The following is a 13,015-nucleotide window of genomic DNA, read 5'->3' as shown; positions in this document are numbered from 1 at the left end:
ATTATGTGGCCCAAACTTTTTGTTTTCATCCATTTTTTAGTCATAAACTATGGTGGCCGACAAGGGCAAACGCGCTGCAAACGGCAAAACGCTTCAAACACAGGAATGATGCAAATCCAAAAACACACAAACACATAAAACAAATGCAACAGAAAAACGCAGCAACAGAAAATGCTGCAATCACAGAAAGGAAGCAGAAGCACAAACTTAAAAACCCACAAAACAAATGCAACAGAAAAATGCTGCAAATTTCAAAAACACCAAAACAACTGCAAGACATAAACGCTGCAAATTCGCTCGACAAAACGGAAGTGCGCCAGGCCACTAGGGGGACCCGACCTGAGGGATGGACCAGTCCTCTGGGACCAGACCTGTAAGACCTGAAGAAGAAGAAGAAGAAGAAGAAGAAGAAGAAGAAGAAAAAGAAGAAGAAGAAGAAGAAAAGAAAGAAGAAGTAGAAGAAGTAAGAGAGTAAAAAGGTATGTTTTCCTTTATGTCTTTTTAAACACTTGGACGTAATCTTTTATATTATTATAATATTATATCATCCACCATATTAAATCATATTAAATAGTATTAAATATTTAATACTATTTAATATGATTTAATACTATAGAAGAATATTATAATTATTATAATATTCTTCTATAATAATTATATTATTATAAATATATAATATAATCATTATAGGATTATAAAAATATTATATAATTATTATAGGATTATAAAAAATATATATATTATATTATAATATTAAATATTTAATACTATTTAATATGATTTAATATGGTGGATGATATAATATTATAATAATATAAAAGATTACGGCCAAGTGTTTAAAAAAGACATAAAGGAAAACATACCTTTTTACTCTCCTCTCCAAAACTTAGCCAACTTTCTTCTTTTTCTTCTTCTTCTTCTTCTTCTTCTTCTTCTTCTTCTTCAGGTCTTACAGGTCTGGTCCCAGAGGACTGGTCCATCCCTCAGGTCGGGTCCCCCTAGTGGCCTGGCGCACTTCCGTTTTGTCGAGCGAATTTGCAGCGTTTATATCTTGCAGTTGTTTTGGTGTTTTTGAAATTTGCAGCATTTTTCTGTTGCATTTGTTTTTGGTTTATTTTTGGCGTTTCTGTTGCATTTGTTTTATGTGTTTGAAGTGTTTTGCCGTTTGCGGCGAGTTTGCCCTTGTAGGCCACCGTAATAAACACAGGAGAGGAAACAATTTACTTAGATTTCTCTTAGGCCTTAATACAGATATTAAATAAATAATTAAATGATTGTGTGGTTGACATAATAAAGTTAAGTTCCTCCTTCTTTATGTTATCTGGCTTTGCTGGACTTGGAATGTTACTGGTATTCCAAGCTTTGCATAAAATCAAATCAACCTTTAAAATAGCTGTCAATCATGGTTGTGAAAGTTATTTAAATGTTTTGCCATCAAATGTCAAATTTCAGCAATAGAAGACAACAAGGCCATTAGGAGACCAGCGTTTCCGAGAGCCAACACAGCCAAGATGAGAGACTTTATGAAGGACCCCTGAAACAGAAAGTATGGTACAAGTTAGAAAATATCTCACGTGTCCTCATAGTCCTCATTCAGGCAAAAAGTGTTCTCACTAGGCCTAGTCTCCCTAGACTTGTGTGACCGTGGGGTAGAAACATATTACAGGATACATTTCACATCAACCAGTGGCAATGTAATTATATATCATCACAATTAGTTTTTCGATTTTTAGATGTGTAGGTTTTTTTTAACGCAACAGGGAGGACGCGGAGGGGAGACAGGTTGTAGGTTAAAACTGCTTAAATAAAATTAAAATTTTGATAACGGTGTTGGTAAACCTGGTGAGCTGTTGATATCAGCAAGAGCACTGTTATATGCCTTATTGCATATTTAGTGCACGGCTCTAGCAAGAAAGGCACAGGTGTAAAGAATCACTAAACATCCATTTAGGTGTGTCAGTGAGTAATGTAAGTGGCCCAGCTCAGCCCTGGCACAGGAAGTGAATGTAGATGATTAATGTTATATACAGATAGAGCACTGCATTAACCTAGGGGAACTGTTTGTTTGCAGCTGATACCTACCCAGTGACGATGCTCTGATTGGTCAGAGAGGATTCCCTGGGTGTCATCTGACTCCTGTGCTGCTGGTCAAACAAACAACAGTTAGATAGGTACCTATAGAGATAAGTATGGGGAGTCACTCAACAGCGCTCTCAGTACTCATGTCATGAAGAATAATTTCTTGTCATCATATTTCAACTAGCTGTCTAGTCGTAAAACTCTAAAGCTTTCATACACTTTTTGATGTAAAGGTGCTTGTGCATCAGGAGGAAGATCCTAAATGAGGCCAGCCACATCACATAGCCAATCAGAACATGTGTTGCCCACGGCTGGGGGAGGAGCAGTGATGATTGACGCATCCCCAGGAACATGGCTGCCACTGTAGTAACATAGAGACAAGATGAAACTTTCGTTAACCAATACTTTTTATGAAAAAGGAAAAAAACAGCTATATTTTCCATGCTATATCTATCCAGACTGTATGGTTTCCCCCACCAATTGACCCCTTTTTGCTCTGTTCTCCAATAACAGTTGAGCAAGCCTTGATCAAAACTTCAGTCAACTTTTACTGTACTGGTTAAAAGATTTTGATACACACACACACACACACACACACACATATATATATATATGACGTCATGAAAGGTTCACACTTGTTTGTTACAGAACAAGACACTACCTAACTAGCTAGCTAGTTACATCTGAAAGCTAATAACAGCAAAATACTATCTAACTGGCTAATTTACGTCAATCGTTAGATAGGCAGCATTTTAACAATAGCTAACTTAAGATGTGATGAATATGTCGAGAAAGTGTTCGGACTCAACTGTAATTGGAGCACAGCCAAAAAAGGGGAAGGGCTTAGGAAGGCTTAACTGGACATACAAAGATAACATTTGCAACAGAGGATTTATCCAATAAGTTCCTAATTTTTGTTGGGTTTACATTTTTAAAAGTCGTTTGTCAGATCTGTTTAAAAGTTGAATGCAGACAAACCTGCCATGATCTCAGTCAAAGACCCAACTCCCCAGTGGGCCCAGTTAAAGACATATCTCCTGGACAGAGATACAAATAATACCAATGTATTGATATACTGTATACTGTAATAATAAACATTGTAGTGGCATCTGCATCAAAATATATAGTAGCGTTTACCTGTGTGAGTCAGGTGATGGCCTGATCACAGCCATTATTGGTTGAATCAGAGATAATGCCAAGACACAGCAGCCTAGGTATGGATGGACACCTGCATGCTGCGCCGCACACACAACGCACACACACACACACACACACACACACACACACACACACACACACAAATAGTTGTGCAGTAACTGATCCAACATCCCTCTTGACTGAATGAATGAATTCGACAACCAGACAGTATATTTTTTGTTACAGTTTATGGATTTGTCGCACTGTTGTAAATGGACATGTACAATAATAAAAAATACACACATAAAAAAGTAAGTAATTACTGAAAATTAAATTGGAATTATGAGAATATCATGTCCAGATGGGTAATTTATTCTCTTTACCATCATTTTAACAACAGGGAGAATGCAAAGTAACTTGAAACATTGTGAGTCACTGGTACTTCATGCTCTGAATAGTCCATTTGGTGCCCATAGGCATCTGTGTATGTGTGTACTGTACCTTGCTCCAACCTTTCCTGTAGAAAAATGGGAGGCAAAAGGCTACAACGGTCAGAGTCACAGTTAGCAGCATCAGGACTCGATGAACCTATACACACAAAAAAAAATGTCACTGCTGTGATGTTGAAAGGTATGTTGATATGGACTTATGGTATTACTAATGTTTACACACTCACATTATGGGGACCAGCCTACCTTTTGGGGACAAAATGCAAGTCTCCATTTTACATACATTTTAGGGGGAAGCTAGGGTTAAAGCAAGGGTCAGTGTTGGGTGTAATCACATTGCATTTGTCTGTACCACAATGAACCGTTTCCAGACAATATCCATAACATTTAACACAGCGACGCCATCTAGTGCACCTGTGGAGAGGCTCTTCAGCCTGGGCAGTCCTGTACTGACTCCGAGGAGGAATGGTCTGACAAACCGTTTGAGAGACTCCTCCTCACACAGTGAGTGTGTTTAACTCGTTTAATGCAGTTCATGTTATGTGATCTAAGGTGAGGTTGTGGACATCAGGGACACATTTCAGACTAAAGACCTGTTAATTGAGGGACAAACTGGGGACAAAAGTCATGTCCCTAATGTAATAACCAAAAGTGACATAAGTAAACATTTGTGTGCATAATATCTACCTGGAACCAGACTTTCTGGCCAAGCAGAGTTTGATTTGGCCAATCAGGTTTGTAGAAGCTGGCGATGAAGGTACCAACACTTCCTGTTAGCATCCAGGCTAACAGCATTAGTGCACCATGAATTTTCATAATAATGGGACCCCGGGAGCTTCTTAGGACCTCAGGGGTTCCAGTGATGTTTTTTCTCTTGGTGGAGATTAGTGGCTGGTGACTATGTCTCCATATATTACCTAGAGACACAAAAATAATGCATGTTTAAATTTGAATAATTACTGTACATGTCAGAAAACTGGCTACTACGACTACTACCCCAGATGTATTCAAGAGGAACATAAAAGTCTTCCGTGTTACTGATTAACAGTCATTCTAGGAATGCCAGACCTTCAGACGAAGCTGACAGTACTGACGCTCTGAACAAACGCATAAAACCAATCCTTATTCATCAGATGTGTGTTAAATATGGTTAAACACTGCAAACTCATGTCACAGAGTCAGATCATTTCAATATTGCAAGGCCAATTGACCATTGGTCATTAACCAGAATGTAAAAACAAAAACAACAGTGATCAACATTTCCTGTTAATGACCTTAATGATCCTGGAATCTTGGAATGGGTAATTCCAAGATTTGATGCACATCAAACTGTCATGTGACATAATAAAGCTTGACAGATTGATAAGAATTTAATTGGCCTTTTAGACACAGGAAGATTACCAGGGTCAATGGGTTCAATTTCCAAGGCGTGTGTGCATACACTCTCACCATGCTGAGCATATCCATTAGCTAGAAACAGAAAGTACTCCTGGTCCAGATCGTAGCGGGCTGGGTCTTGATTGCTCAGTTTGATTGGTCTACTGAACCTGCACTGGATCATTCCATCTGCCAGCCGCCATGACACTGAGGAGAGACCAGACTGCAAACACACACAGAAAGAACAAACAATTTGGTGGTTTATGGCTTAAAATGTAAAATATGTTTATTTGCACTCTTTGTGAAAAGATAGATATTAATCTCCTTGGTGTGCCTTAAGTACAGAGTTGGACTCACTCATGTGGTTAGCTTAGCCTGGCATAATTACTGGAAGCAAGAGGAAAAAGATAGCCTTGCTTGGGGATAGCCTGTGCAGTGTCTCTGGCTGTGGTTGCCATACAGTTAATAAGCACTGGATTTGGTCGGTGCAGGCACGATGGTACCAAACTTGGCATCCTCACAAGAAGTCTCCAGGACGCAATATTGCATCCTTTTTTTCCAGGATGGCAAAAACGGTACAGAGTGTATGTGTGTAAGTCTATTTTTCATTTTGCTTTTTAGTGATATCAACTGTAGTATTTCTGTTTGCCGCTCCTGTACATTCCGTTTATATTGCTATGGATTCATTCAGAGAAAGTGTGTGTCACCTGTGACTGGTCCTCAGGATGTGTCCGTCCACTGACGAAGGCAGCCCTCACTGATACTCTGTGCCCCTCTTTTACACACATATACACATCGTCATTGCCCTACACACACACACATACACATCCATAAGCACAGAATACATGCAGTATATACAGTGATATTTAGGTTAATAGAGGTACAACATGTTGGTAATTGGATCATGAAAGAAGAACTCTGCAGCACACTGAGACTTGAGCAAAATTGGAATATCAACTGGCTCTATATCTGCTGTACAAATTCTTGTAGCACACTGAGGTACTCGCTTACCATCCATGTGTCCCAGGACAGTGCAAAGGCAATGTATCCCTCCACTGGGCCACTCAGCTCAAATATCACAGACTGCAGAAAAGAGTGATAAAAACGTTATATAATAATAATAAATGTTTTTCAGTCTTATTGAATATATCATCTAATGCTCTAATTCAGATAGTCGAGTGTGCATGTACTGTAGCTATGAACGATGTCAGGCCTTAAACAAGATGGTAAGAGAAACGTACATTTTCCTTCATGAATTATTGGATGTATTCTGTCAATATTTACTATAGTATTCCTCATTTTTTGTCATATTTTGAAGTGGAAGGACACAGCTGCAGTATTTGACGACTTGGGAGTGAGATGGGGTTGTCCAAACAGAATAAAACTATATGTTACTAGCAACATAAATTACAGTTTCTTATTTTGGGCTGCAAGGCAATGTAGCAGATTATACCCTGGTGACAAACAAATGTCTCAGTTTTAATGTAGGACCTTTAATAGTATTAATTGCACCACTAAATGAAACGGATAAAAGTCAAACCGTATTTCCAGGCCCCTCTGTAGCCATAGACAGGAAGAAGCAGTGAGGATCTTCCTTTGGATCACAACCTGAAGGATCTAGCAGGCAGGATTTTGATTGGCCACATCCTTCAGAAGTAAACTAAAGGTGTAAGATGAGAGGGGGAGTTATTGATTACTGCGTATTCAGATAGGGAATCAATGTCACAATCAGTAATCCAAATGTTGTAACACTCACAGGCCCAGGCAGGTCGGAGGGTGTGGTCGTTGGCACTGGATGAGGTGTAGTGTCTGACTGAGGTGGGTGGGGAGTAACCCCATTCTGATAGATGATTGGTCCAGGCAGCTTCACCCAAAACTTGTTGTAGTGCGCAACTACAGTCACACTGGAATATCCATAGATACACATGTATTATAACAGGCATATTTTTTTATAAAGTAATATTGCTATCACAGCCTCTCTGTGGTTTGTTTCTATAGCCGGTGTACTATGTGTGCAGCTGAGTAGAGCGACCGAAACATTTATGACATAATTTATGTCGGTGAATTAAGGATTTATTCTAACCAAACAGAGTTGGATTGTTGGAACAGTGGGAAGACTAGAATCAGAATCAGAAATACTTTAATAATCCCAGGGGGAAATTACTTTTGTTACATATACTCCATATGTAATTGAAAAAACAGAATAGGACATACAATATATTAAGAATATTAAGAATATGAATTAAGAATATATTAAGAATTAAGAATATAAAAGGTTTAAAATGTACAGTTTAAAGTCACACTTTCAAATGTGCAAAAATGGCAAGTGTAAAGTGACTATGTGTACAGTAACTATGTGTAAGACTATGTATTATGGAGAGGGGGGGTCTGACTCTCAGAGGGAGGCGTTGTAGAGTTTAATGACCACAGGCAGGAATGATTTCCTGTGGCGCTCTGTGGTGCATCTGGGTGAGAGGGGTCTTCTGCTGAAGGTGCTCCTCTGCTGAGCCAGTGTGTCGTAGAGAGGGTGTGAGACATTGTCCAAGATGGACTGAAGCCTGGACAGCATCCTCCTCTCTGCTACGGTCGTCAGAGTGTCCAGCTCCTCCCCACGACATCACCGGCCCTCCTGATCCGTTTGTTAAGTCTGTTGGTGTCTGCGACCTCCTCAGCATCGTCCGGCAGATGTTAAAGGACCTCAGCCTCCTCAGGAAAAAGAGGAAAGAGCTTTGGCCCTTCTTGTAGACCGCCTCAGTATTTCTGGTCCAGTCCAACTTGTTATTAAAGTACACCCCCAGGTACTTATACTCCTCCACAGTGTCCACAGGGACCCCCTGGATGGAAACAGGGGTCACTGGTGTTTTCGCCCTCCTCAGATCCACTATGAGCTCCTTCATCTTCGTCAGTCTAACAAAGACTGTTAGTTTTATTTTGTTGTCCACTTTGAATTTTTCAATCACAAATTCAAAAATCACAAAAGTCCAAGTTACTATTTTTCTCTATGGAGTCTGTTTCTGGTTTAACAAAAGGTCTATCTCTGTGGGGATCCTTTCCTTAATGTTGTCTAAACACTTTTAGTGAACGTATTGTGAAGGGTGCATTTGTCCCCAAGGATTAGCTAATGCTACATGACCTGTTTCACAGCTATTTTCCCATCTAACTCTGTGAGTTAAGGGTTTATTTTGACTAAACCAGAGTTTGTAATTGTTGGAAAAACTGTGGAAAGACTAACAAAGTGAATTTAATTTTGTTTTGTCTGGTCTGCTGTAGCGGCCATTGTTTTGGTGCAACATCTAGTGTCAACTGAATGTTGTATGTATAACCTTTAATGCTCTGTAACTGTCAGTTTGCTGACTTTTTTACGCTTGTGGTATATCCAGTTATATAGTAATTATTTCTTGTGAGTGACCACAGTGGCCCCTGTTAAACGTTTCATAGGCTAGCTTTAAATTAGCTATTATAAAGACGGAACTCACAAAAACTGAACCTGTCTGGGAGCATCTGTAGGAGCATTCCAGATGACAACAACCTCTGTCTGTCTGGCATCACTCTTATGGCTCACTGCTGAACCCTGGACACACACACACACACACACACACACACACACACACACACACACACACACACACACACACACACACACACACACACAATCCAATCGGAGTGTTACCTTTCTGGGTTTTATGTCCAGTAAATGTTTTACTTTTTGATATTTGTTACTTTTTGTTTTTAAACTTCATAGTACTTCTACTTCTACTTCTACACTACTAGTACTCATTTTGTGTTGTTGTGTGCATGTGTGTGTATGTACACCTGGTGCTTATTACAGGTGAGCAGCTGTGTCCTCATCGGATTGGTCAGGGTGAAGGTGCCAACCGTGGATGCTGTGGCATGAGTGGCTGCATCTCTGGCCTCAAGCAGGAAACCCTCGAAATACGTTGTTCCAGATAGGATGACTGGAAAAGTTTCAAAAAGTAAAAAGAAAATTAAAGAAAATTATATTGAGGTGAACAATCATTTCTATTCACTTACAAAGCTCAGTCAGTACACTGAAACCTGTTTCAATCTGAGTCTGCTAATAGTAGTGACATTGACAGACTGGATTGTGTTTTATGGTGGATTTGAGATTGATTGGATATAAATTTGCACATTATATCTTTCACATTAGGAGCTTAATCAGCACTGGGTTTCATTGATATGCAGGTATTGGCAGTGTTGTGTTACCTTGGATCCGATCTGTGGGACTGAACGTGGTTGTGTTGGTTTCTAGGCGGTAGGGACTGTGAGTGGTCTGACCAGAGGCACCATGATGGGGTTCCATGCTGCCACAGGCTTTGGAGACCTTGCCGTTGGCATAGCACCCTGCTGGTACCCAGTAACACACTGAGACGGAGATAAAGAGAAGACAATACACACCCACGGGAGACATCTACAGGGTAAAGTGTATGTGTAATGTAATGTGTCCACGAAGTCTGAAATGAAACACATTCCACCGAAGAATGAATTCAACATGACCATGAGCAAGACCTACAAACTACAGAACTGACCATACTGAGAGGAGAAATCCTGACTAATAACACGATAATGATGTCTGCCCCATTAAGCAATGTCAGCATACACAACAGGCACTAGCACACATTAATATAATGAATTTGAATGCAATTAATGTTATTTATTATGTTTGATAAACAGGTCAGAATGTCTGCTATGAGATCTATTATGAAGAGTCTAATCAAAAACAAATATACCTCTATGAGAAATGTGCTTATGACTCCAGTTGTAAAGTGTGAATTTTGAGGCCACCTCATTATCCGTCTTCCAGAGGCTGTTTTAAAGCTAGAGTGAAGATACTGGTATCATATAAAATGAGATGGCCTAACGCATCCATTGTTACCATTGTAACCATGCTGTGCTAGCGTGATGGGAGGGGACCTAAATACAGCTCCAAAGTTAGGCTACATTTTGACCTCAAGATCTGTGAATGAATTGGTTCTATGGGTACCCACAAATCCCACTTTTCCAGACATGCCCACTTTATGCTAATCCCATGCAGTTTTTGTACAAAAATCATGCAGTTTTTTGCATGTGGTATTAATGTGTTATTTCTGCATAGTGTATTTGAATATTTCTGCACATTGGGATCTATAAACAGTGTTGGAATTGCTGAGACACATAATTAAAAGGTTGTTAGCTACATAGCCTGTGACACAGTAAAATTAGCTACATTAAGCTAACTTTCTAGTTACAGTAAATGGTGTCACTGCAGGGCTAGTGATGCCATTGTGACAACATAACATGAATGTGGAACACTACAATGAGCGTAAATTGTCTTCTTAGCAATGGAGTGAGCTGGGGAAGAGATGTTGCCCTGGTGAGTTTGGCTTTAATTGTACAAAGTTCTCACACAATGCTGTTTAGGTGTCCAGAAAGTCAGATCATTTGAATGAATTTGAGCGTACTGTTGCATACAACTCTGTTTTAGACTAAAACAGTCATCTAACAATTGCTAGGTGCATACTGTATGAGTCAGTTATGCTGATATAGCAAAATTCAACTACAACTCAATCCCATGTAACTGCTTTAACCTGCAACTAACCTTCCAATATTTCAATTGAGAAATTAAGATATAAGTTATTTATAATTTTAGCGAAATACTGCCAAGTCAGCACTTACTTCCTCACTGCACACAGACAATATCTATCTCTGAGCCAGATCAAAACACAGTTTAGCACACATCTATCCTCATCACTGCACCACATTTTTATTAATGTCCTTTGTGACACTTTGCCTTGACTTTGCTAAGAAACCCCAGGCCAAAACTGTCATAGAAATTAACAAATGAAAAAAATTGTCTACTTCAAGAAAGACAAACCCTGAACTGACCAATACGGCTGTTGTACTCACCACTCTGCTGCAGTAGACAAACTGTCTTAACTCTGTGTAATAATTTCCAAGCGTGATTATATATGTGTTAGTGCAATGTCACTTCCACTGTTCCTGTGTGTGTGTGTGTGTGTGTGTGTGTGTGTGTGTGTGTGTGTGTGTGTGTGTGTGTGTGTGTGTGTGTTTCAAAGTGTACCATGAGGTATTATTGCTGCAGTTTTACAACCTGATGGATGGACTATTGGAACATCCTGATAAGACTTTTCACTCTGGGTCAGGGTGTTTTCATTACTTTATCACATTTACATTCCATTTACATCTACTGAGTAACTGATTTCACCTTCATGCCAGGATATGTTCCTGATCAATCTGATGAGGTATTTGGACTTCCGGCAATTTGCTGATTTTGCAGGACACAACATCCTGTGCTTTACAGCAGCTGGTTTTACAATATATTGACATCAGTGGTCCAAGCTTGTATTTTCTACCAGTCGACTGCTGTATTAAGGTGCATTAAGGTGACTGCTGTATTAAGGTGCATCACATATCCCTGTGTTAAAGGTCCAGTGTGTACCATTTAGGAGGATCTATCGTTATAAATGGAATATAATATTCATAGCTATGTTTTCATTAGTGTATAACCACCTGAATATAAGAATTGTTGTGTTTTCGTGACCTTAGAATGAACTGTTTTTATCTACAGACACAGCGGGTCACAATCCATGGAGTCCACCATGTTTCTACAGTAGCCCAGAAGGGGCAAACCAAACATTGGCTATAGATAGGGGCATTTGCATTTTTTCTGCATATTGCGTCCGCTTGGAGTGTAGTTGCAATCTGCAACTACTGCCACTAAATGCTAGTCCTTAAAGGCTTAATGTGGGGCAATGGAAAGCTAATGTGACTCCAGTGATTGTAAGATAAACTCTAAAACATATTTGTTAAATATGATCCACAAACGTTTCACTTTGATAATAACACTGAGACCAAAGCATGGTGCGACTTTTGTATGTTGTGTCAGTCACAAAAATATTTCAATATAAATAACATTTTAATCACAAATATGTATAATAGCCTTTGATATTTTAACATTATTTAAGGTTTTTTCAAGAATAATGTAAAATGATTTTATGGTATGGTATGGTATAATGGTATTGAATAATTTAGGTGATATATGAGCACACATAACAATCATAGGTCAAAAGTTTGTTAAATTTGGCTGCATTATAAAAGCCAGAAGTGGTACTGAATGACGAGCCATTTGGGAGCCAGAAGAGCTAATTGCTGAGCTGAGCCACATGATCTCACTGTAAAGAGCTAGAATGCTTATCAGTATTTCAGTGTGAACATCAGAACAAGCCACATGTCGTTGGGGCCCTGCTGCCATCTCACAGTTTCATATTGTCCCCTACTGCCATCATGTGGTTGAACAAATGCACACTAGGATTTTGGAAGTGTGCAATGAATTTAGGTATATTTTTCATTAGATGTTTTCTGAGAACAAATATATATAATGTGCTTTAGGTTAAGATGACCATTTAAATAAACAATGAATAATAATACATTTAACAGAGATTTTAAGAGAAAGGTTTTTCACAAGACTATTATTCATGATCAAATTGTTTTCTAAGTAAAATAAAATAAAGAGAGATATTTCATCTAAAACAGAAAAGAGTGAAGTTCCACAGTAAGACAATTGGTGCTAATTTACACCCCAGTCTCCACGAGCCACACTTCATATCTTTATGTCTTCATATACATCATGGCTTCATTTGCTTTTTACCTCTGCTGCAGCCATCAAATGGGAGTAAACATATTTTAAAAAGCTCCTGCAAAATACCATGCACTGTTGGGAGGATTTCTACTTTGCGTCCCAATTCCAAACTGTAAAATATAACTGCGTACTGATGTTGACAACGCACTATTACAGTGGTTCTGAACCTTTTTCCTTTTCTTTTATTTAGTAAATGGACTACCCCTGCAAGAAGTCTGTGTAAAACAAGGGAATTTTGAGCAGATTATTTTCTTTTTTAGGAAACTTTTTATACAATTCGGTATTATGTTTTTTTTTATTATCATTTTTACCAATC

The 13,015-nt window shown here is 38.9% G+C and overlaps 1 protein-coding gene across 4 annotated transcripts; it reads right to left on the bottom strand.

Annotated features, from left to right (window-relative positions):
• Positions 1 to 1,145: 1,145 nt before the first annotated feature.
• On the bottom strand, positions 1,146 to 11,101 carry frrs1a (ferric-chelate reductase 1a). Of its 4 annotated transcripts, none has more exons than XM_051411553.1 (16): positions 10,947 to 11,100; positions 9,267 to 9,514; positions 8,856 to 8,998; positions 8,519 to 8,613; positions 6,799 to 6,946; positions 6,583 to 6,702; positions 6,054 to 6,125; positions 5,750 to 5,848; positions 5,115 to 5,265; positions 4,353 to 4,582; positions 3,718 to 3,804; positions 3,217 to 3,314; positions 3,058 to 3,116; positions 2,297 to 2,440; positions 2,083 to 2,144; positions 1,146 to 1,534 (listed from the first exon to the last, which is right to left on the bottom strand). In XM_051411553.1, the coding sequence occupies exons 2-16, from the start codon at positions 9,469 to 9,471 to the stop codon at positions 1,442 to 1,444; spliced, it is 1,806 nt and encodes a 601-aa protein (XP_051267513.1). In that variant the 5' UTR covers positions 9,472 to 9,514; positions 10,947 to 11,100; the 3' UTR covers positions 1,146 to 1,441. The 4 variants fall into 4 exon arrangements, with proteins under 4 accessions (XP_051267513.1, XP_051267523.1, XP_051267527.1 ...); XM_051411563.1 differs by having other exon boundaries at positions 2,083 to 2,141; XM_051411567.1 differs by lacking the exons at positions 1,146 to 1,534; positions 3,058 to 3,116 and having other exon boundaries at positions 2,083 to 2,141.
• Positions 11,102 to 13,015: the final 1,914 nt, after the last annotated feature.

Source organism: Dicentrarchus labrax, unplaced genomic scaffold (genome assembly GCF_905237075.1).
Source record: "Dicentrarchus labrax unplaced genomic scaffold, dlabrax2021, whole genome shotgun sequence".
Lineage (NCBI taxonomy): Eukaryota > Metazoa > Chordata > Actinopteri > Moronidae > Dicentrarchus > Dicentrarchus labrax.
This window is presented reverse-complemented; position numbering and strand designations above follow the sequence as displayed.

Bases quoted from the DNA above. Each gene is read 5' to 3' on its own strand.
- frrs1a (XM_051411553.1), bottom strand. From the start codon at position 9,471: ATGTCTCCCGTGGGTGTGTATTGTCTTCTCTTTATCTCCGTCTCAGTG. The intron at 6,947-8,518 runs GTGAGTTCCGTC...TGGATATTCCAG, and splicing joins CCCAGACAGGTTCAGTTTTT to TGTGACTGTAGTTGCGCACT. The intron at 6,703-6,798 runs GTGAGTGTTACA...TTACACCTTTAG, and splicing joins CCTCCGACCTGCCTGGGCCT to TTTACTTCTGAAGGATGTGG.